Source organism: Melanotaenia boesemani, chromosome 8 (assembly GCF_017639745.1).
Source record: "Melanotaenia boesemani isolate fMelBoe1 chromosome 8, fMelBoe1.pri, whole genome shotgun sequence".
NCBI classification, from domain to species: Eukaryota; Metazoa; Chordata; class Actinopteri; order Atheriniformes; family Melanotaeniidae; genus Melanotaenia; species Melanotaenia boesemani.
The window spans coordinates 5,868,533-5,890,524 of record NC_055689.1 but is presented as its reverse complement, the minus strand read 5'-3'; the positions used below and the strand labels follow the sequence as shown (position 1 = coordinate 5,890,524).

At 39.9% G+C, this 21,992-nt stretch overlaps 1 protein-coding gene across 7 annotated transcripts in view; it reads right to left on the bottom strand.

The window, feature by feature from the left end:
- Nucleotides 1-3,473: 3,473 nt before the first annotated feature.
- The window catches only part of ccdc18 (coiled-coil domain containing 18), a 32,047-nt gene continuing 13,528 nt past the window's right edge, over nucleotides 3,474-21,992 (bottom strand). For all 7 annotated transcript variants that reach the window (XM_041992487.1, XM_041992488.1, XM_041992492.1 and 4 more), the window contains exons 16-27: nucleotides 21,692-21,808; nucleotides 21,443-21,610; nucleotides 19,510-19,652; nucleotides 19,096-19,238; nucleotides 18,750-18,954; nucleotides 18,034-18,133; nucleotides 17,802-17,939; nucleotides 13,945-14,085; nucleotides 13,613-13,750; nucleotides 10,643-11,044; nucleotides 8,027-8,695; nucleotides 3,474-3,723 (exon numbers count right to left, since the gene is read on the bottom strand). In XM_041992487.1, coding sequence (XP_041848421.1) covers nucleotides 8,045-8,695; nucleotides 10,643-11,044; nucleotides 13,613-13,750; nucleotides 13,945-14,085; nucleotides 17,802-17,939; nucleotides 18,034-18,133; nucleotides 18,750-18,954; nucleotides 19,096-19,238; nucleotides 19,510-19,652; nucleotides 21,443-21,610; nucleotides 21,692-21,808 — 2,346 coding nt within the window. In that variant the 3' untranslated portion in view covers nucleotides 3,474-3,723; nucleotides 8,027-8,044. The remainder of the gene's footprint in view (nucleotides 3,724-8,026; nucleotides 8,696-10,642; nucleotides 11,045-13,612; nucleotides 13,751-13,944; nucleotides 14,086-17,801; nucleotides 17,940-18,033; nucleotides 18,134-18,749; nucleotides 18,955-19,095; nucleotides 19,239-19,509; nucleotides 19,653-21,442; nucleotides 21,611-21,691; nucleotides 21,809-21,992) is intronic.

Sequence of the window (21,992 nt, the reverse complement as noted above, 5' to 3'; positions counted from 1 at the left end):
CCTTGTGCAAGGTGTCAGTGGTCGTCTTTTGGACAACTGTCAGGTCAGCAGTCTTCCCCATGACTGCCATGCCAACAGAACTAAACTGAGAGACCATTTAAAGGCCTTTCCAGGTGTTTTGAGTTTATCTGATTAGAGTGTGGCACCAGGTGTCTTCAGTATTGAACCTTTCCACAATATTCTAATTTTCCGAGATACTCAGTTTGGGATTTTCATTAGTTGTCAGTTATAATCATCAAAATGAAAAGAAATACACATTTGAAATATGTCAGTCTGTGAGGAATGAATGTCTACATTATACAAGTTTCACTTTTTGAATGGAATTACTGAAATGGTAACTAAGGGTAAACCACTGTGAGCCCCTGAGCAAGGCCCTTAACCCAAAACTGCTCCCAGGGTGCTTGAATCTGGCAGCCCACTACTCCTAGTAAATATGACGGGTCAAATGCAGAGAAAGAATTATTCTAATTCTGACGAGCACTGTACTGGTTTGCCTGCAGAAATGTGGAGCCACAAGGAGTATAAAGAGCAATATATTCAAAAAGTAATCAATATTTTTTACATCAGAAATATATTTATTTAGTAAACAATCTGTCTGTAGTTCTACTTATCGAACATGGCACTGACACAAAAGGTTTGATTCACAGAGAATGAATTTAATCACACATGTAAATACAGTCCTTTACAGTCAGGTAGTGAGCTAGTATGCTAACCAGAGGAAGGTCAGTGTAACACGAATATAAGAGTACAAACCAGAGTGAAAGTTAACGTACTCTCGTTAACTCCTAGATGTTGTGTAATTGGATGTTTGTGCGTTATACAGCAGACACCCTACATTTCTTTGTTAGCTCGTTCATCTGCTCACTTTGCTTCCAAGCGAGAAACAGTAAAATGAGATTTCGTTGGCTAATTTCTTTGTGGTGTTCTGGTCATGGGACTTCCTTGTGCAGTTGACTACACAACAGTGCTTCATTCTGTCTGATATACTTAGAATAATACAAAAACTGATGGCCATACCTTAGCTGCTTGCTATACAGACTGCGGGTACACCCAAAATGGCGAACACTCACAATTCTGTGGATTGATGACGTCAGCACACATTTTGTCTGACTGTGGGTTGGAGTATAAAATCACTTTAAATGATCATCAAGGCTAGAAACACCAGTTCACTGTTTACCAAGCAGAATGCCAGGGTGCTTTCAGCATGTCTCAGTGTGGTTAACCTGACATGCAAGGCTAGTCTCTACATTGTGCAGTCTTTGTGCAAACTGCATGCAACTCTTACATTGAAAATCTGACAGATTTGTTTTGTGGTAGATTCACAATCAGCTCATATTTTCCATTAAAATGGTAAAATGTGAGTTTCAGCGTCTGATATGTTGTTTATGATCTACTGGCAATAAAATACAGGATTTGCTGCTCATTGTATTGTTTTTATTTAGATTTTATCCAGTGTCTTAATTTTTTTTAAATTAAGGTTGTAAAAAACATCCAGACTGATACTGAGGGACTTCAAATTGTTTTTTATCATGAAGGGGAAGTGAAGTTTTACACTGCATGCCATTTACCACCGACTTTAACCACATCCTCTCTGCTTCTCCAACAACGCAACCTAGCAACAGAAAAACAGAACAGAAAGACGAACGTGCTTTTTGAAATCTCAAATGATAAACCCAGAAAGTGCCAGAAGATTTATCACTGCTGTTTGAAATGATCTGTCAAGTTTTCTCAAAAACCTTCGTAACATGAGAACAAGACAAGATGGGAGGTTTTCTGGATCAGAAGGACAAACAACACAAAGAAACCACAAAGAAAAACACCAACAAACCTGCACATGAAGCTTGTGACAGAAAGAAACCACTGAGCATGTGATCCTGAGGGTCCGCCCCCCAAACAAAAAGCTAAGTGTTATCACAGCTCAGCTGTACCATTATTACTTACTTTCTCCTTTAAAAAGAGTAAATAAATAAAAAACATTACATCTGGTACACCTGAATTTATTTACAAGTATACAAATGCAGAAAAAAAGATCAAAAACTGGAATAAATCAAAATACAATTAAATATTTAAACAAATAAAGTGAGATTATAAATTAATTATATAAAATAATACATAAATGACAGTAAAAAATAAAATTAATCAGCGAACTAAATAAAACACAAAACAGTTTGTCACAAACTTATTAGAACAGGCATCAAAGGGTTAATATTAAATATAAAGAAAAATATTAAAGAAAAAGTTGGACTTTTCTTTTAGCCGTAGCCACTAATCTTTGTTCAGCTCAGCTTAACATCTGCATGAAATCAAACATTTAACATTTATATATTTGTACATATCTGTACATGTTACTTATCTGTAAATATAGAGATACATGGGCTCCCATTTCAGTGCATTTTATATATTGTTTACGTACAATACTTCCCAAATGCAATACATGAAAAATAGTTTTTCCTATTTTATAGTTTTTATGGGTATTTTTACTGTTATTTTTATTAAGCCCCCTTTTTTTTTTAAAACTCTGCTTGATCTGTTTTGCCTGCTACTGACTGTGGGTGCTGATGGTGTTTTTATGTTGTTTTACTGTTTTTATCTTAATGAAATTAAATGAAAATTAAATGAAAAACTTTTATTAATCCCAGAGGGAAATTGCAATTGGTTGCAAATGATCCGTTGTAACGTAATTTCATTGTCTCTTGAGTGGCATTTAAATGAGGATAAAACAATCTTGAATCTTGTATAATGACAACACTGATGCTTTTTTTTATATTTTAAGAATTTTTCATTTCCTAGAAAACAATGAAAGTGTTGGTTTGGTCTCCTGTGTTTGCAGGTTGACTCTGGGTCCAACTTTCCTGTTTTATTTTGGATCAGAGGTGAAGCCCAATGATTGGATGAGCCTGATCAGCCCACTGGAGCCCGCCTATTAGAGCGGACTTCATGGGGTCTCGGAGAAGCTCCCTAACTTCTGGTTATATAGGCACTACAAAAATGTGTTACAGCAAATGGTGCTGAGACTGAACTCTGTACGGTTAACAAGATCCCCCACAGCAGCATGTCCCCAGTTTTTAATAAAACCATGTAAAAGACTGTTTTCTGTTCTCTACAGTTGCTAAGTCCTGGCCACTTCAGTAGTTAAAAATGGATTTACTTCCATATGAGATTAATAATACGTATAAATAATCACAGCAGAATTTAATCCGAGAAGAAAAAAGTGATTGAGCCCCTCCTCCCGATGGCCAGACATTTCTCATGTTCTTTGTTATGTAATCAGATGAGTGCAAAATCTAATTTAACCAGCTCCAGCGTGCTGGATTCAGCGTTTGCCAAACATTCCTGTCTTGGACAGACAGCAGCCAGTTGTCGTGGCAACTCTCCTCCAGGGCTGCAGACGTCATGCAAACTTTCAGACAGACTTTAGGGGAAGCAGAGCTGCATTGTAGTCTGGACAATAACCACAAATCACCCAGTTTTTATCTTAAAACACTTTAATTTGCTTCGTCAAAATGGGTTTATAAATAACTATCAACAGAACATGAAATAAGCTACTTTTAATATAAATCTAAAGAGCAGTGTGATGTGAACTAGTCAGATAAATTCATTTTTACTGACATAAAAACACAAGGACAGATTCAATGAAAACTTTAAATAAATTCAGGATCATACACAGAAAAATGTGTGAGGACGGATGAGGATGAGGAGGCAGCTGGTCTGTCTGACACCTCCCTGAAGAGAGGAAGAAACAGGTAAGCATCACTTTATAATTAATGTCCTTTAAGTTTAATGAGTTTTTTTTTTAAATTTGAAAACCAGGTCACAGCTTCCCTTCAGGATCAAAGGAAGCTGCGACTGGGATTTCTGTGCTGTGAATCTATTTTATTTAGCTTTTTGTTTTTATTTTTTTAAAGTTGGTTTTAATGCACTTGCTATTGCTTCCTGCATTGCGCTGTAATGTTTTTAATGTTTATGTAAAAGCACTTTGAATCGTCTTGTACATTAAACGTGCTATACAAATAAACTTGCTCTGCTGGGTTATGGTTTGCATGCTTCATTGCAGTGCTTACATGCTGGATACAGTCCACCAGGTTTATCCTCAGATCTAAATCTGCTGTCACTTGCGTCAGTCGGCTTCATCCACACGACTCAATCACTGCTAAGTACTTATTTACGAGGATATTTGTGGTTTGCTCCATATTTATAGACCTACGTTTCTCAGAGAAGCTTGGGAAATTATTCTCTCCATTCTCAGGATTTACTCCTGTTCCCAGAGCTTGTACTGACCTGGGAAAAAAGTATTCAGTGTAAGGCTCCTTGTTCATGGAATCAGTCTCAAAACCTGCTTCAAGTGAAAGAAACTGACCTCACTGAAGAAATTCAAAGAAATTTTATGACTTAAGATAAACATGTTGTTTGCATGTTGTTAACGTTAAAACTGCAGCCTCTGATTCTTCAGAAACTCGGCCAACAGTAATTTTAGTGCGTAGGTGAGCTGTACGTCTCCGGTGAAAAGATAAAACTTGTTCTGTAAAATACAAAATAACATTCGTTGCTTTTTATTCCATCTTTATTTCCTGAAGGTGAGAGCATGGTTGTTATTATTATTATCGTTTCATAAATTCTGAAAGTAAACACAATAAGCGTCCATAATATCAATGTGCTAAGTTGGCCATGCGCTAGCCACCTGTCACGCTACATTTCCAGCTGAGAGCTGTGAGATACTTAATTTTGTACGCAAGGGTAGAGCTGCCACCCAAAGAGCCACCCTTGAATTCTGGCTGTACCTTTAAATGCCATCCCAGGTATATACTATCTAGTGCAAAATGACCAGGAATAAACTTGAGTAAACCTCAGATACCAAACGGAAGTGAACACAGCACATAATGTGTACAAAGATAATCTTCTGTTGTCAGGACTATAACACATGAAAGAGGGTGTAAAGTGTCTTTACAGCAGGAGAATGAAAGTAAATATTGGGTCAAGTAAAATGAAGTATGACTTTAGTGCATGACGATTGTTGATTTTAATGATATGGATATCATTTTTTATCAAGTAGACGTGACATTGCTGGAGGTTAAATCAGGAATTCAGGGTGAAAACATGCCTGCGGTGACTGAACTCTACCAGCAAGTTGCTATAATCAGCTACAAGTGATCACACCCCATCAGTGTCACCATGACAACGCATTTGATCAGAAATAATCCTCATTATTTCTCAGCATATCTGCTTACATGGGTAACTACTGAAACATATAGTATTCACTTGAAGAAAAAAGCTCTATTTTTCTGTATTATTGAGATACAAAAAGAAGCCAGTCCCAACCAGTTTCTCAAATGAAGAAATAAAAACAAAGAAATAGACCAAAGGTCTGTAATTTAGTCTAATCGGGCAGAACAATCCTTTTGTTATAACTCTTTAGCTATATAGCTGCAACTCTGCTGTGAAGTCAGACATGTCTGTTAGCCAGGTTTATGAGCATGTGTTTGTTTTTTTAAGTAAGCAGTTAGTTTCCCAACATGACGGTTGTAGGAAGTTTCCACAGAACTGGAGGCTAAAGTCTCAGGAAGGGTCCGAACAAGCGCAAAGTTAAGAAACTAATAACAATACAATCTTCATTACTTAAGAGACGGGAGGATCTCCCAATGACTCAGAACAAAATCAGACTGAATGAAAGCCAACACTAAAACATGTTGGCGCGTCTCTGAAGAAAACAAGAGAAGCAGCCTGTTTGTTAATTATCCAGACAAACAGCAAATTGTGGTTGATGACGTGTAGTACTGGTTTTGTGGTATGCATTTTGGTGTACTTTGTACTAAAGGTTGTCTGTAGTGTTTTTATGCTTGTGTTTTATTGTGCTGTGATGCATTTTTAATATGTCAATCTCTTACCTTTATTTATTTATATATATATATATATATATATATATATATATATATATATATATATATATACACACACACACATACATACATACATATATATACACATATACATACACATATATACACATACATATACACAAACATACACATACACACACACACACACACACATATATATATATATATATATATATATACACACATGCTTTTCAACCATGCTTCAACAGAATTATTTAAAAAAAATAAACTCATGAAACAGGCCTGGACAAAAATGATGGTACCCCTAGAAAAGACTGAAAATAATGTGACCAACGGGACGTGTTGCTCCAAGGTGTGTCCACTATTTACCATCACAGGTGTCTACAATCTTGTAATCAGTCAGTGGGCCTGAAGCGTATCAGTGGAAGAACCAGCGCTATTCCAACCTTGCAGCTGAGGCAAAGGACAGAGGCTTGAAGACAAGGGTGTGTCTGGTGGAGGTGGGGTGTAGGGGCTTCATAGCTAGCACAACAGTGAAGCTCCTGTGGGAGGTCGGTGTCAGGGGAAATGCTCACAGACAAGCCTTCAAAGAGCTGGCCAATGTAGCTAGAGGACGAGCCACTGGCTGTGGCTGAAGCGGAGCGACACCACCTGGACAGCCAAGACAAGCAACTATCTGCGGGAAGAACACCCAGGCTTGATCAACCTGTGGTGGGCCTGCCTCAGCAGAGGATGTATTGTGATTAAAGGCCGAAACACCCTCTAATACTGAAGTACACAACCGACAATGTGTCCCGTCGGTGAAGCCTTATAGCAGCAGAATAAAATATGAGTTGGTGAGATTTGGAAATCATTGTATTCTGTTTTCATTTACATTTTACACAGTGTCCAAACTTTTGGAATTGGAGCTGTAAAAGAGTCTTTACAAAAAGATATATGAAAGCAAAACCTCTTCCTTTGATTGGTCAGTTTGGGATCACGTGTTGCTGGAGATCTGGATCTTCTCGTTGAATTTGGTTGGTAACCACCGTTTTTAAAAACAACCAGTGGATCAAGTTGATGAGAGGCTGATCGAATTATTTCTTCATTTTCTTCCACAAGCTAATAGACACTGATCCATACTGGACGCCATTGTTGTTTTAAAAAAGAAAATACCACCGAACTGAAGTAAACCATCAAAAGAACTCTGACCTGATGAGTTTACTGGCCGATACCACCCCTGCTGCCTTCAGATTAGGAGGAGAAACTGCAACATGACACCAAAACTACATGTACCCCCTACGCTCGAGTGCGAGAGCAAACTCACCAGCGTCAGCTACGCCCTAGCCGACCGCACACAGACGCTGCGCGAGCATAAATCCGCCTTAAGCCAGGGCGGGATCAGCCAATGGCAACTGAACATCTGCTCTGACAGCAGCAGGAAGCTGGAACTTCTGCTGCGTGAGAACAAGGCTTTGTAAGCGCTTTTGGTTGGGGGAGGGGCCTGCGGCAGCACCCGCTGCTCATTGATGAGAAGGGTGAATATTCGTGCATTCACATCAGTCTCCAAAAAGTCTCCAAAAGCACCTGTAACAGTCACTAAAGGAAATATATTTGCTAGAGGGGTCTGAAAACTCGCTAAATATTGAATTTGAAGGACCCTCCGAATCCACCCTTCAATTCCGCACTTTGTCCTATGAGTAATTTCAGAGGTTTAAGTGATTCAACGTCCTGTGTTGTTGCTATGGGAAATTCTTGTTGACTAGGTAGGCTGTGCCATTTCACAAACGTTAAGCTGACTTCGAAGTGTGTAGACTACGGAGGACACTCTGTAGCCTACGTAGTCTGCGCATTTCCAAGTGTGCAGACCCTGAATTGGGACACACCTTGTGTTAGCCGAGCTCTGACGTGTGCGTCAGTGTAATGGTGTACAAGGAAATCATGCTCTGACAAACGTTCCAAGTTGCTTGGAACACAAATTGTAATTAAATGTGTTAATTTTTTTGTTATTAAATAATTAATTGTATTACACGCATTAAAGTCCCACCCCTAGAAAAACTGCTTTTACAAATTCTACCTTGATTTTTTTCATGTGATGACCACTTTAGTTGTACTTATTTCCTAAAATATACACCTTTTTAAAAGGTCTCATTCATCATTTACATGCCTACTGGTGGACTGGTTGCCTTTACCTGCAGTGTAAGCCTCCATCAGGTCTGTGTTGGGTTTGTGGAGCTTCTTATAGAGGGGTCTTCCTGCATGGCTAATGTCTGATTTACAAACTTCAGCATCCCTGTCAGAGTGCTCATATCCACCTCCTCCTCCTGACCCACCAATATTTTTGCAGACTCCCTCCTCGACTCGCTGTCCAGCTCATCATCTCCTTGCATTGACGCAGCCTCCATGTTTGGATCACTTTGTTTTTCCACCATGTATGTGAGTGGGTTGAAGGAGAGGTCGGACACTGCTGTGGCCTCTGTGGCGTTGAGGCCCTGCCAGCTCTGATCAGCCGTTTCCAGGAAAGACAAAACGGAGGCTGAGGAAGACTCCCATGACTGCTTGTTCAAAGTCTCCCTCAGTGTTGCCTTCGGGCTCAGAGGAAGGTCCAAGGAGGAGTCGATGCTGCTGCTGTGGATCTGCTCAGAGAGCTGGTGAGCTGAGGTGGGCTGAAAATATGTGTGAGGAGGGGGTGACGAGGAGGGTTGTGTTTGGGTTTGTAAGTATTTGGGGGAGGAAGGAGGTGAGTGAGCGGGGAAGGAGTGATCTGGAGGAAGAGAAAGTGTGTGGTTGTAAAGATTCTGTCGGTCCACAGCTCGTCCCAGACTGGATATCTTGGCCTGGAGACGGGTCACCTCAGACTCCTGATGGTTGAAGACAACAAAGTTTGATAATTAATGTTAAAAATGAAACTTTTACCCCTTTAAACTCCAAGCTAAGTTTAGCTATTTTTGGTCTGCTTGTGTTTTAGTTATTTATGCAACTATTTACCTAATGCTGGTTTTTGGCGCCACCGTGCATCAAAAACTTCTTCTTGGCTTTTATTCTAGCCCTGAACAACATGGGAATATTGCGATTTGGTTTGCGATTTAATCTTTAAATTCCACCTTCTGTTCAGTGTTCATGCAGAAACATATCCATGAGATGGAGGATCATCACAGGACATCTAAACATGAACAAAAAGTTGATCTATGAACAGCTTCATTTACCAACAACATGATGCAATCTGTGGCCAAAACACTCAAGTTTCCTGTAGAGCAGGTTTCTTCTTTGTCCTTGGAGTAGAAACCTACGTCTGATGTTATTTATCCAATTTACACCACAGCTTCCTCTTCATGATTTCTGTACACAGCTTCACCCCGATGCCACACACACAGACACGTGCACAAGCAGGCGCACACTATCCAGCAGTGAACGCACATCAGACAATATGAAGCTTCACCTCTACCTGGAAACTAGTCATGAATCCTGTTTGTTTTTACTCTCCCAGGGAGATGAAGATGGGAACGCTGATGTTATGCTGAGAACTTCGCGTCCATCACGGAGACGCAGCTGAACAAGCTGAATTCTTGTCATTTCTCAGCGGTATTGCGGCTTAAAATGGCCCCAATGTTCTTTGTTGGTTTTATTAACGTTAACATGTTTATATCTGAGCGACTCCACTCAGTAAAAACTCGTCTTTATTCACTTAATTGTGACATTTCAGAAGTTGGGACCGTTTTCTATCCTTTGTGTCTTTTGTTCAGTGTTTCAGTCATTTATGGAAAATTAGTTTGTGAAGAGGTTTGAAGACGTGATTTCAAGGCTGAGTGTAGCTGACACGTGAAGTTGAATTTAAACATGTGGTCTACCTCGTCTTTCTGTCGTCTGCAACATCTTATGTCGTGATTTTGATTTTAAAACGATTAATTGCTCAGCCCTACCATAGAGGACCATTATTTTTGTTATTTTCATACCTAGAACTTTCTAGTTACTTGCTGATCATTGGCTGCTCCTGATTGGACATTACCGTCAAGTCAAGCTATTCGATTGGTGGAAAGTTAGACAGGAAGTGTCTACATCATTGTCCAGGTCTAAATAGAGGTCTCTTAGCAACATAGTAGTGATCTTTTTTATGATGAAAATGTGATAAATATTGGCATTATCGTGGCTCATTTACCAGATAGAGTCTCTGAATAAAACTACATTTAGTGGCTGGATTGTAAACCTCCTGGATGGGACATAAATGCCTGGAAAACTTCTGCAGATCAACTAAAGGGTAAACTATTTTTTTATGTATCATGTAGTACTATGGTAGTTTATATATATATATATATATATATATATATATATTTTTTTTTTTTTGTGGTTTTTTTAAGGCAGTCTAGACAACTGTTATTTACACATTTTAATCCTGTCCTTTTCTCCCCTTTTTGTTTTTTTTTTTTTTCCTCTTCCTCTATCTCCCTGTCAGGTTCGGCACTGACATATAAAGACTAAAGAAAATAAGATTACAATAAAAATAATAAAAATATCAAGGGCAGCCATGTATATAACATGTCTCCCTTGGTAGAGCAAATCTGTCAAGCAAAATATCTGTATGTTGTCTGTATTCTGTATGTTAGGATGCTGGACAGGACAGGGTTAAAAAAAACAACAACAACAACAACAAAAAAAAAACTAAAGCGTAAACTATCCATCACAATTCAACCTTACAAAGTTACACACTACCATAACTGAGAAGCTGATGATGAAACAAGCAATAGTACTCGGGGCACCAAAGATCTAGCTTTTTAAGTGTTAATCAGCTGAAATGAAAAGAAGAATATTACCTTGATGAGCAGAGACTCAGAGGAGGTTTCCACAGACTTCTCGGTGATGTGGAGCTGAGTTTGCAGGTTAGAAACCTGAACCCTGCTATGATTTAACTGAGATGTAAGCTGCTGGATCTGGGCATGGAGATGGTTGTTCTGGACTCTGCTTTGCTCCAGCTGTGTTCTACTGTGATAGAGCTGGATTCGACTCTGCTCTAACTCCGTCTGGACCTGACTGACTTGGCTCCGGGTGTAATCCAACTGGGTTTTGGTCTCTTCGCTGTGTGCCTTTGCTTCCTGGAGCTGGGCCTGGCTCTGCTGAAGCTTAACGGTGAGGTGCTCCTGAGAGGAGCGCATGGTGGTGGAGATCTGCTCTGAGACTTTGAGGATCTGGCCTCGAGTCTGCTGCAGAGAGTCCACCTGGGGGATGGAAAGGTAGAGTACCATTAAAACAAGTTCAGATGGGTTTGAGCTTTAGGTTTGCTGCTAACATAGAAAAAGTGCTATGATAAGCATCTGTGAGAAAATAAAAATAAACATGACCCTGGATTTTCCAGGGGTGGATGAAAGTCACCCATAGATGCCTTTTCTGTGTTGCTTGTCCAGGAAAACACCTGTGAAGTGGCAGACTGGGGTGATGGTCCCAAAGGGAGACCGGAGAGTGTAGTCCAACCATCGGGGTTGCACTTCTCAGTCTCCCTGGGAAAGTTTACTTCAGAGGGTTGAAGAGGAGGCTGTGGTTGATTCATGAGAAGCAGAGTTTCATCCAAGTCCTGCAGCAGTGGAGCAGATCTTAACCCTTGCAGTATAACTGAGGGGGTCACCGGAGTCTGACCATCCAGTCTACATGTGTTGCAGAAGGTTTACGACTACTACAATCCCTATGTGGGCTTTTCTTCAGCCAGACCCATTCCCACTATACTACCAATCCTACCAATAAAAGGGAATTCCTCATTACAAGACCTTTATGTAGATAACAATTTATCTTATTTTGAACAACTGCTAAACATTTCCTCTGCAACTTCCTGGCCAGGTGTGTAATATCCTTATGCAGCATAGTTCAATCACTCAGAGGCAGCTCAATAAAAAGTGGGAGGAATACTTACACATTTATATCTCAGATGTGGACTAGCTGAAGATTATTAAAGAATTTATTCATCATGTCAAATATGCTGTTACCCAGTTTAAAATAAAGCATTAACTTCAGTGGTCTAAAATCAAACTATCCAGATCTAGGCCAGATCTTAGCCCCACCTGTGATAAATGCAAGCAGCTATGTTACTACAAAAGATCTGATACGTCTGGCAACCAATTTTCCTTCCTACCTTACATACTAAGAAACCCTGTTGACCTGACCTGACTTACAGTTTTATTTGTTCAGATTAGATTAGATTATATTCAACTTTATTGTCATTGCACATATACAAGTACAAGGTACTTGGCATCCAACCAGAAGTGCAACAGCAGCAAGTGAAAGATTTACAGTTTGTACAAAGCATAAAAACATAAAAAAAAATAAAAAATTCCACATCTGAGATATAAATGTGTAAGTCTTCCTCCCACTTTTATTGAGAAGAATAAAGAAGATTATATATATATATATATATATATATATACATATATATATAGGAAGGAGTAAGAAGTCTGGTTTGGATCTTCATTCCTGCTTTTTGCAGAGGATGTGGTTTTAGTTTATTCATACCATGATCTTCAGCAACCACTAGAGCAGTTCACAGCCAAGTGTGAAGCAGTTGGAAAGAAGTGATTCCTCCGGGTTGGGGATGAGTCACCAGTATCCAGTTAAATGTGCAAAAAGTAACATCAGAAACATCACCTAGAAATGAGAAGTTCTTCGCTCTGTGGAAAGAGGTTACGTGATGACATGACAATCTGAAGACGCCAAAATTAAGGAACTACCATAGAGGATGATATAAAAACAGGAAAGAAAACTATATTGAGGAACGAAGTGACCACCACAGCTGCTACGTCATCTTGATCTTACAAAGACAAATAGGAACCATAGGGACCAATAAGATGCTAACAGAAGTCTCTGTGGTAAAGTAGTCGTACCTCAAGGTATCAGTGTGATCTGTGACACAACTGTTTCAATTGCACACACTAGTTTGAAAAAAGAAGTTCTGCCTGATGTATGATTGCTCTTAACGTGTCCTGACTTTGCCAAGTCAGTGATCAGTTCCTTGGTTTTTGACACATCAAGATCCAAGCATAGATCATTGCACAGTTCAATAAAAGAAGGTGGAGCGATGTTGATGTTCTACCACTATCAGTGAACACAATGAAGAGTATGGCTGACCGACAGTATGGGCAGCTGTAGCTCAGGAGGAAGACCAGTCGTCTGCCAACCTGAAAGTCGTGGTTCGATTCCCGGCTCATTCCTTGGACACTGAACCCCCACGTTTCGTCCTGGTGTGTCTGTCGGTGTATATATGTGTGTGCCTGTAGTAAGAACTTAGTATATAACCATAGAATTGCTGTATGAGTGTGTGTGAAGGGGTGAACGTGACATATTGTGGTATACTGATTTTGTGTGCAGCACTTTGGAAATGTTTTGTTGTGAAATGAGCTATATAAATAAAGCGATTGACTGAAAGGAGTGGTCAAGATGATTAGAAAAGCGCTATATAAGTACAGTCCGTTTACATGACACAACCCTGGGGTCAACCTGTGTTTGAAAGCCCGATACAGGACATACGTCCATTCTAAAAGCAAGACTCAAATTTGTGGAGTTAACAATCATATAACATCCTTACAAGCATAAAAGCAAACTGTAAGAGGTCTTATTTGCCATCTGTTAACGAGACTATCTTATCTTTGGTCTAAGCCTCCATTCCAGTTTGGCACCTGCCGTGTACAAACTTCCCCGATAACAAGACAAACTGTTTGAATTTTAAGGTCTTCTTTTAGCAGAACTGGCCAACTTTAATACATTTGATGGAAGAGGGTAACACGTCTCAGCAGTTACTGTACCTCTCTGCTGTGCTGCTCCCTCTTCAGCTCCAGCTCCTGCTTCAAAGCAGTGACTGTGCTCTGCAGCTTGGCCTCCGCCTGCAGCCACTGTGCCTCCTTCAGAGCGAGTTCCTCCTCCACACCACACAGCTGGGCCTCCTGCAACAACACACACCATGGTCAAATCCACGTTCATACCAGCAGATTACCAGTGAAAACACAGATGATGCTTTCTTGGGTGAATCCTGTTGATACAAAGACTTTTTTGTTTTCTACATTGACATCAGACATTATTTAATCAAGTTTAAGCACTGTTGAGTCTGATCGATCAACTCAGAGCACTTTGACTTTACCATGTCTTTGGTCATCAGCTTGGAGTTGTCTAGCTCTCTGGTCATCGCCTCGCAGTGACGCTGGGTTTCTTCAAGCTCTTCTTGAACTTCCTGAAGTTTCTGCTGACACCCACAGAGCTGCTGTCTGAGCTCCTGTGATTTCTAACAGGACAAACACAATCACAAACAGGAACATGTGTCAGCAGAGCATCTGGATGCTGCTCAGAAGCAAATCTGCACCTCCTACGTTGCCTCATCTGAAGCTGGTTTAAAAAATTTTAGTGACGATTCCTATCGAACCGTATTTGTGGCCTGTTTTGCTGTATATTCATTCATTTTCTACACCTCTTAGTCCAGTTCAGGGATGCAGGGACGCTGGAGCCTTTCCCAGCAATTAGCAGGTGAGAGGCAGGTACACCCTGCACAGGTCACCAGTCTTTGGCTGAATCATTTATTTAATAAATTGTTAAATTTTTCTAAGGTGGTGACAGATCTGGGCAGCATTTAGACCAGATCAGCAACCAGACGTTTTTCCTCTAATCGAGTCATGCTACAGTATATGTGCAGAATGTGGCAACGTTTTGCTGAAATAAGCAAAGCCGTCACTGAAAAGAGGTTAAACATGTCATGTGCATAAGCTTCATGCAGTGAAATAAAATAGAAGTAAGGCAAGGTTAATTTGTATGGTACATTTCATGTACAAGACAAAACAAAACAGTGGTTCCCAAACTGGGGGGTGGGCCCCCTAGGGGGGGGCTCAGAGTTAAGCCTGGAGGGACACAGCTAGGCTAAATAAAACTATAAAAATATAAAAATATAGACAAATTTCTCAAAGTACCAATGGGCAAATGATAAATTAACAACAGACATTTTAACTATCAAAAATAAAAAAGACAATAAAATATGAAAAGGCATATCTTGCCCCAGGGTTGAGCAGGCAATGGTGAAGTAATGGTAATGGTCAATGGTGGGTAATGAAGAGAAACGACAGTGTGTTGTTTGTCTCAGAATATCAGCATCTGACGGTATGAAGCCAAACAAGTTTTAAAGACACACGGGACGTCTCAACCTGAACAGAAAGAACAGCCTGTTAATTACTAAATGACTTAACTGTCGTAAACTGAGTTATGTAAAGCAGCATCAGTCTCATCGAATGCTCAACTCACCTGAAGTAGTTTGCAGTTTCCTGGTGTAAAACGCCTCACACTATTTTTTAACTAATTTATCGTTCCCTCTGCCACGGTTTTAACTAAAATCTTTTAAGTAGCAGCCAATAAACTAAAGATTATTTTGTGGCACATATTAGCTCTTTTCTTTGTCAACATCAGAGCGCATGTGATGATGGGACCCTGCAGAAAAAAAATTAACATTAAAAGCATTACAGGCGGTGCAAAAAGATCATTAAAAAGGAATAAAAGGGAAAAAAACTAAAGTCACAATACAACCAATAAAATCATAAATTACATTGTAATCAAGATAAGTTAAAAGTTACCATGCAGGTTTCATGCATAGGTGTATCAGAACCGAATGTTTTTAACCTGGACTTAAAAGTGTCTACATTTGGTGAAAGTTTAATCTTCAATGGCAACTTGTTCCACTTGTCTGGACTCTGGTCTGGACTCTGGTCTGGAGTCAGGTCTGGACTCAGGTCTGAACTAGTTGACCAGAGTCTTTGGATCTATGCGCTCTGCTAGGTTTATATTTTCTGAACATATCACATATCACAGATGTAATATAGGCCTAAAGGCTTTCGAGGGGTGGGACTTTACTGTGTTGGGACAACCAGCAGGGTTTTTCTATTCTATTCTATTCTATTCTATTCTACAGTCATTTAGCAGACGCTTTTAATCAAAGAGACTTACATTTAAGAGTAAGAACAACACAAGCAAGAATTCAAACATGATGGGACGTCATAATTAAGTGGTAGTCAGACTGCTGTAAGTCCAGTTGGACCCAGGTGCTGTCATGTAGTGCTAGAGGCAGCGCTAATTTTTTTTTTTATCTATTCTGTGACTGACTGGAAACCAGTGTAAAGATTTTAAAACTGGCATGATGTGTTCAGATCTCTTAGTCCAAGAAGTTCACTTATAAATATTTGGGAGTACTGACTGACAACTCCCACACATGATTGATGGCTCACTTTTAAGCTGCACGCCAAAGGGCAAAGCTCCCGATTTACGGGTTGATCTACGTTCCAAACCTCACCCATAATAACGAGCTACAAGTCACCACAAATACAAACGGCCGAAATAATTTTCCTCTACATAGCGGCCGTCTTCTCCCTTAGAAACAGGGTAAGAACCTCGGTCATTCATGACGGGCTCAGAGTAGAGCCTCTGCTCCTCCGCATTGAGATGAGCCAGATGAGGTGTCCCGGACATCTGGTCAGGAGGCCTCCTGGACTCCTCCCTGGTGAAGTGTTCTGGGCATGTCCCACTGGGAGGAGACCGTGGAGAAGACCCAGGACACGCTGGAGGGACTACACCTCTCAGCTGGCCTGGGAACAACTCAGGATCCCCCTGGATGAGCTGGCAAATGTGGCTGGGAGGACGGCTGCTTCGACAGCAGCCCCCGCGACCCGAACCCAGACAGGCGGTAGAAGATGGATGGATGTTGAGACCCTTGTGAAGAGTTGGGTTTTTATTTTCTAAATAAGCTATGTTTTTGTTTTTAATGCAAAAAAGTGTTGTTGCTGCAACCTTTCTGACTGTTGGATCATGGAGATCTTCTGAACACATCACACCAGTTTTAAAGTCTTTGCACACTTTCAATCTGCAAAGTAGCTTTAACTTATCTTGATTTTAATCATTTTAATGTTAGTTATGATTATATTGTGATTTTTTTTTTAACCTTTTTATTACTTTTTAATGTTTCTTTGCACCTCCTGTAATGCTTTTAATTTTTTAAGTAAAGCACTTTCAGTGGTCTTGTACATGAAATATGTTGTACAAATAAACTTGCCTTGTCTTACATAAATGCTGTTGCACGATACCTTAAAATATACCTTAATTATATACCAGGTGTATTACAAACTCTCAACTGTGGAAACACCACTGTGATTTATACTCTCTGGTGAGATGGCCTGCTCTAGCCACCAGAAGAGGTTATTGTTATACTTTCATAGATACTGTAAGTCAATACTTGGTTTACTACCTACTTGGGTTCCTTAGTCGCTTTTGTTGTCATCTGTCCCAAATGCCTGTATGGACTTGGCCTTGTAAAGGCTTTTGTCCATTCTGCACCTTCTGCATGGACGTTGTTGCATAGAAAATGGAAATTGACTGAGCTGATTTAATTAAGTGCTTTTTAATCCAATTAGAGAAGTTTGAGGTTGAAACCACGGAGTGCATACGTCTTTTATAGTCCGTTTGTAAATGTCATCTTTTTTGTCTCTTATTTTTGTTTTGATTGTATAATTTTCATATTTACTACTAGATATCTTGGCCGGGAACTCCTTAAAGCATTAAAAATCCCTTGATAAGTAGGTGTCAACATTTATAAAACAAGATTTAATTTCCTGCTTATATGCAGAGTAAATGCCTGTAAAGATGCACAGCACACTGCTGCAGCTTTCCATTAGACATGTTTTAACTCCATTTTGTGCATGAAAAGTGAATCTACTCTCCATGATCATTGAAGCTGAATGCAGCGGTTTGTAGATTTCTGTCTTTTTAAAGCTATTTTATTCCCTGCAGCTTCATTTTAATGCATTTGTTTTATTAGTTTATTTTATAGTTGAATACATTTTTACCAAGTTTTCTTGAATAACGTAAAATTCATTTTCATTTTATTTTTCGGTTAAAGTTTTTTTCTTTTTTGTTTCTTGCTCCGACTCATTAGATCAAAAACAGCTGAAAACATGCAGAGTGAGTCCTGACCTTTGTGTTTCTGTCTACAAGCTGCGTCTGTGCGTCTCTCAGCTCTCTCTCTCTGGTTTCCAGGCTTCGCTGAAGAGACTCCACCTTCTTCTCCATCTCCTGTTTGTGCTGCCTGATGGCTACTTTCAGCTGGTCGAGCTGAGGAACCACAAGGAAAGTAAAGATGAGGCGAGACAACAGCAGAGAACTATCAATAAAATGAACATAACTGATATTTATGTGTGTGTTGTACCAGCTTTGCTCTCTGTTGGAGCTCCCCCTGTCTTTCTTTCAGTGCGTTGTCCATGTCTAAGACCTCATGAGTCCTCTCCTCCAACTCCCTCTGGGTCTCACTGTTGTCACACACACACACACACACACACACACACACACACACACACACACACACACACACACACACACACACACACACACACACACACACACACATATAAAGAATCAATCTAAATAAATATAACCAATAAAAACTAGGATGAATTTAAATAAAAAATTAACAATTCAACAAGAATAAAATAAAAACAATTACATAATGATCAAAACTAAATAAAAAGAATATTAAACAATATGTCAATAAGAAAATAAATATAATAATAAATACAATGAAATAAAAAATCAATAATAAAAATAAATGAATAAAACCAATATAAATATAACCAATTCTAACAATGAAAACATACAATAAAATGTATTTAAAAAAAAATATATATATAAAATAAATAAATTTATATATATCCAAAATAATAGAAGATATGATATTTTCCTCAGAATTTTCATGTTACCAATATTTTTAAGTTTTAAATGCCCATAACATTGATGAATAGCCACAGAATAAATATAAACATGTCAGTATTTCATCTGAGACTGGTTATGTTCTGATCATGCTCCTTCCTGACCGACATATTATATCCGTTTATGTGCAGACAAATATATTAAATGAAGGCAAATCACCTCAGCTGAACAGTCAGTTTGTCCACTTGGGCTTGCAGCTCATCAGAGATGGTTTGGTTTTTCTGCAGAGCATCCTTGAGCTCCTGTAGTTTCTCCAAGGTGTCGGCCAGCTCTCCCTGCAACCTCCCCTCCCGGCTTTGGACTCGCCGGATACAGCTGAGCCGATCAGCCTCACATCGATGAAGCTTCTCCCCCAGATCCTCAACTGGGCGGGAAAGGACAAAGAGAGGGACACGAGAAGAAGCACAGCTCAACCTCACAGTCAGGGATGAGTTATAACATAATCATCTCCACTTCAAGATCTAATTCAGAACAATGTGTGTTTAAATGCTAGTAAAATCCTTACCCATGCTCTTTGTATACTGCAGGCTCTCCTCCAGGCCACTGATCTGAGAAGTCTTCGTGGCAACATCGTTCCTTAGATGCTCCAACTCCAAGTCCTTAGAAACCAGCTCAGCTCGACACGTTTGCATCTCTGACGTGAGGTGGCTGCAGCAAATGAAATCTGTTAAATGACTAAATGCTTTCTAAAATGAGGCTTTCAAAGACTGCAAAATAAAACAATTTCAAATACATCAGGTGAGTAAGTGCGATGAAGAAAGATCCTTATTTATGCACACATATCAAGCTGCTTCACACCAGCGAGATAAAGAGTGATTGAGTGTTTATCTAGATAGTAAATATATCGATGGACAAAAAGTTTCCATGTCTGATCTGCTGTTCGAAGACGGTGTGCACCCTTGTGTACCGGAGTTGCTACCTGACAGATTTGGAGAGTTGTACATTCTGCTGGTTCATCCCTTGCAGGATTTTTTCAGCCATCTGGGCATCCCGCTCACTGTTTCTTACTTGATCCTGCAGCAATGTCTGAGCTCGTTCCAGCTGCTGCTCCAGACTGGACACCTACAGACAGACAGCAGGACATCAACCATCTGGGCCATGTGATCCTTTGTTAAACTCAGATCAGACCTGCTTCTACAAGGACTCCACACTGCTGCCTGTGTACATCTCCGCTAGCTGAATGAGAGTGCTGTGCTCTGTCTGTTGTAGAGGAGTTAAGTGTGAAGAGCAGGTGCTCAAATGGAGGCTTCCCTGAAGTAGCCCAAGACAGAAAAGTGTGGGAGTAAATGTGCACATCTCTGTTTTAATCTGTTTTCATTTTTACAAATAATGAGATATTTTTACATAAAATTTATTTGTGGCTCCATTTCTCTGATCGTACAGATAATTTTTCTTTAACAATTTATAATCACTGTCCACTTCATCAGCGCCACCTGTTCAGGTGTGTGTTAACACAAATATCTAATCAGCCAATCACATGGCAGCAACTCAATGCATCTAGTCGACTTGCTGAAATTCAAACTGAGCATCAGAATGAGGAAGAAATTTTTATGTGACTTTGAGTCACCAACACTGGACAATAGAAGATGGAGAAACATTGCTGGTCTGATGAGTCTCCATTTCAGCTCCACATTCAGATGCTAGGATCTGAATTTATCATAAACATGAAAACATGGATCCATCCATCTCACCACCATCAGTTCAGGCTGCTGGTGGAGCAATGGTGTGGAGGATATTTTCTTGTCATGTTAACACTAAGGGGCCAAAAGTGGGACATGGTTTAAACTTCCTGCACCCGACTGTAATGCTTTTAATGTTTTATATAAAGCACTTTGAATTGTCCTGTACATGAAATGTGCTATACAACTAGATTTGCCTTGCCTTAACCACCACAGCCTCCCTGAGTATTGTTGCTGACCATGTCCATCCCTTTATGACCACAGTGGAGCATCTTCTGATGCTACTTCCAGCAGGATAACGCACCATGTCACAAAGCTCAGATCATCTCCACCTGCTTTCTAGAACATGACGATGAGTTCACTGGACTCCAACGGCCTCCACAGCCACCAGATCTCAGTCCAGTAGAGCAGCTTTGGGATGTGGTGGAACGGGAGATTCTCATCATGGATGCAGCCGACAAACCTGCTGCAACTGTGTGATGCTGTCATGTCAATATGGAGCAAAACCTCTGAGGAAGGTTTCCACCACCATGTTCAATCTATGACACCAAGAATTAAGACAGTTCTGGAGCAAACCCGGTACTAGCAAGGTGGACCTGACAAAGTGGCTGATGAGTGCATTTATATTTGTTCTGTGTGTTTTTAATTTAATGACATACTTCAAAGTTCTGCAATAAGTTCCAAGATGGAGGAAGATAATTGTAAGTAAAAAGGAATGTCATTTACAGAATTATATTTTAGCTTTATTTGACTTTTAATTATTTTAAAAGCTGTAAAGCTACGACTCAACAACGCAATAAGAAATTTGCCATTTCGAGTTAACACACCAAAAGGATAAGAGATTGGAGTAAAAGTACAAGGTGGGGTTGTCATTTTCTTACAAATTTAGCATATAGTTAGTTTTGATAATTTGTGCTCTATGAAGTAGCTAGATTAGAAAATGTGGGCCCTGAAGCAGCAGCTTTTTGTAAAGTGAAAATTTTAAGTCTTAATTCAGAAATGCAGCTCTTTAAAATATGTGTCAAGTAAATACGATACGTTTTCAAATCTAAAAAAAAAGAAAAAAACACCATCCACCCGCTTCAGGATTAAATACCTTAAGAGGCTCAAAATGAAATTTTAGTTTAACTACACATATCAAAATGCAGCATTTTCAATAAGAAACTCACTTACCTGTTTCTGCAGCTGGATCTGGCTCTCCTCCAGCTCAGAAACCCGAGCGGTGCTCTCGGTCAGCATGGTCTGCTGCTGCTGCAGAGACAGCTGCAGCTGCAGGGTCTCATCACTGGAGCTCTGACAAGCCAGGATGGCGCTGTGGAGCTTCTCCTGCAGAGAGGACATCTGAACACGGACGACAAGTCTGAGACATTGTCATCTTCCTGCAGACTGAGAATACTTAGCGAAAGATTTCTGTGTCTGCACCTTGCCATTCTTCTTCTGCAGCTCAGCCTCGTAGTTCTTTTTCACCTCCTCCATCTGTTGCAGGCAAGTGTTGAGCTCAGCTCTGCAGGCTGACAAAGACGACTGCAGCTCACACATCTGTTGTATGAACATAAAGCAAGTGGCAGATGAAAAACAGCTTTATTTATACAGCACAACAGGAACTGCCCAAACTACTGCACAATGAAATGATTAAAATGATAAAAACGAGTGTCTGAGCAGCTCTGATGTGAAGAGTCTGACTGATCCACAGTTTGGGAGCAGCTGCTGTAATGGTTCTGTC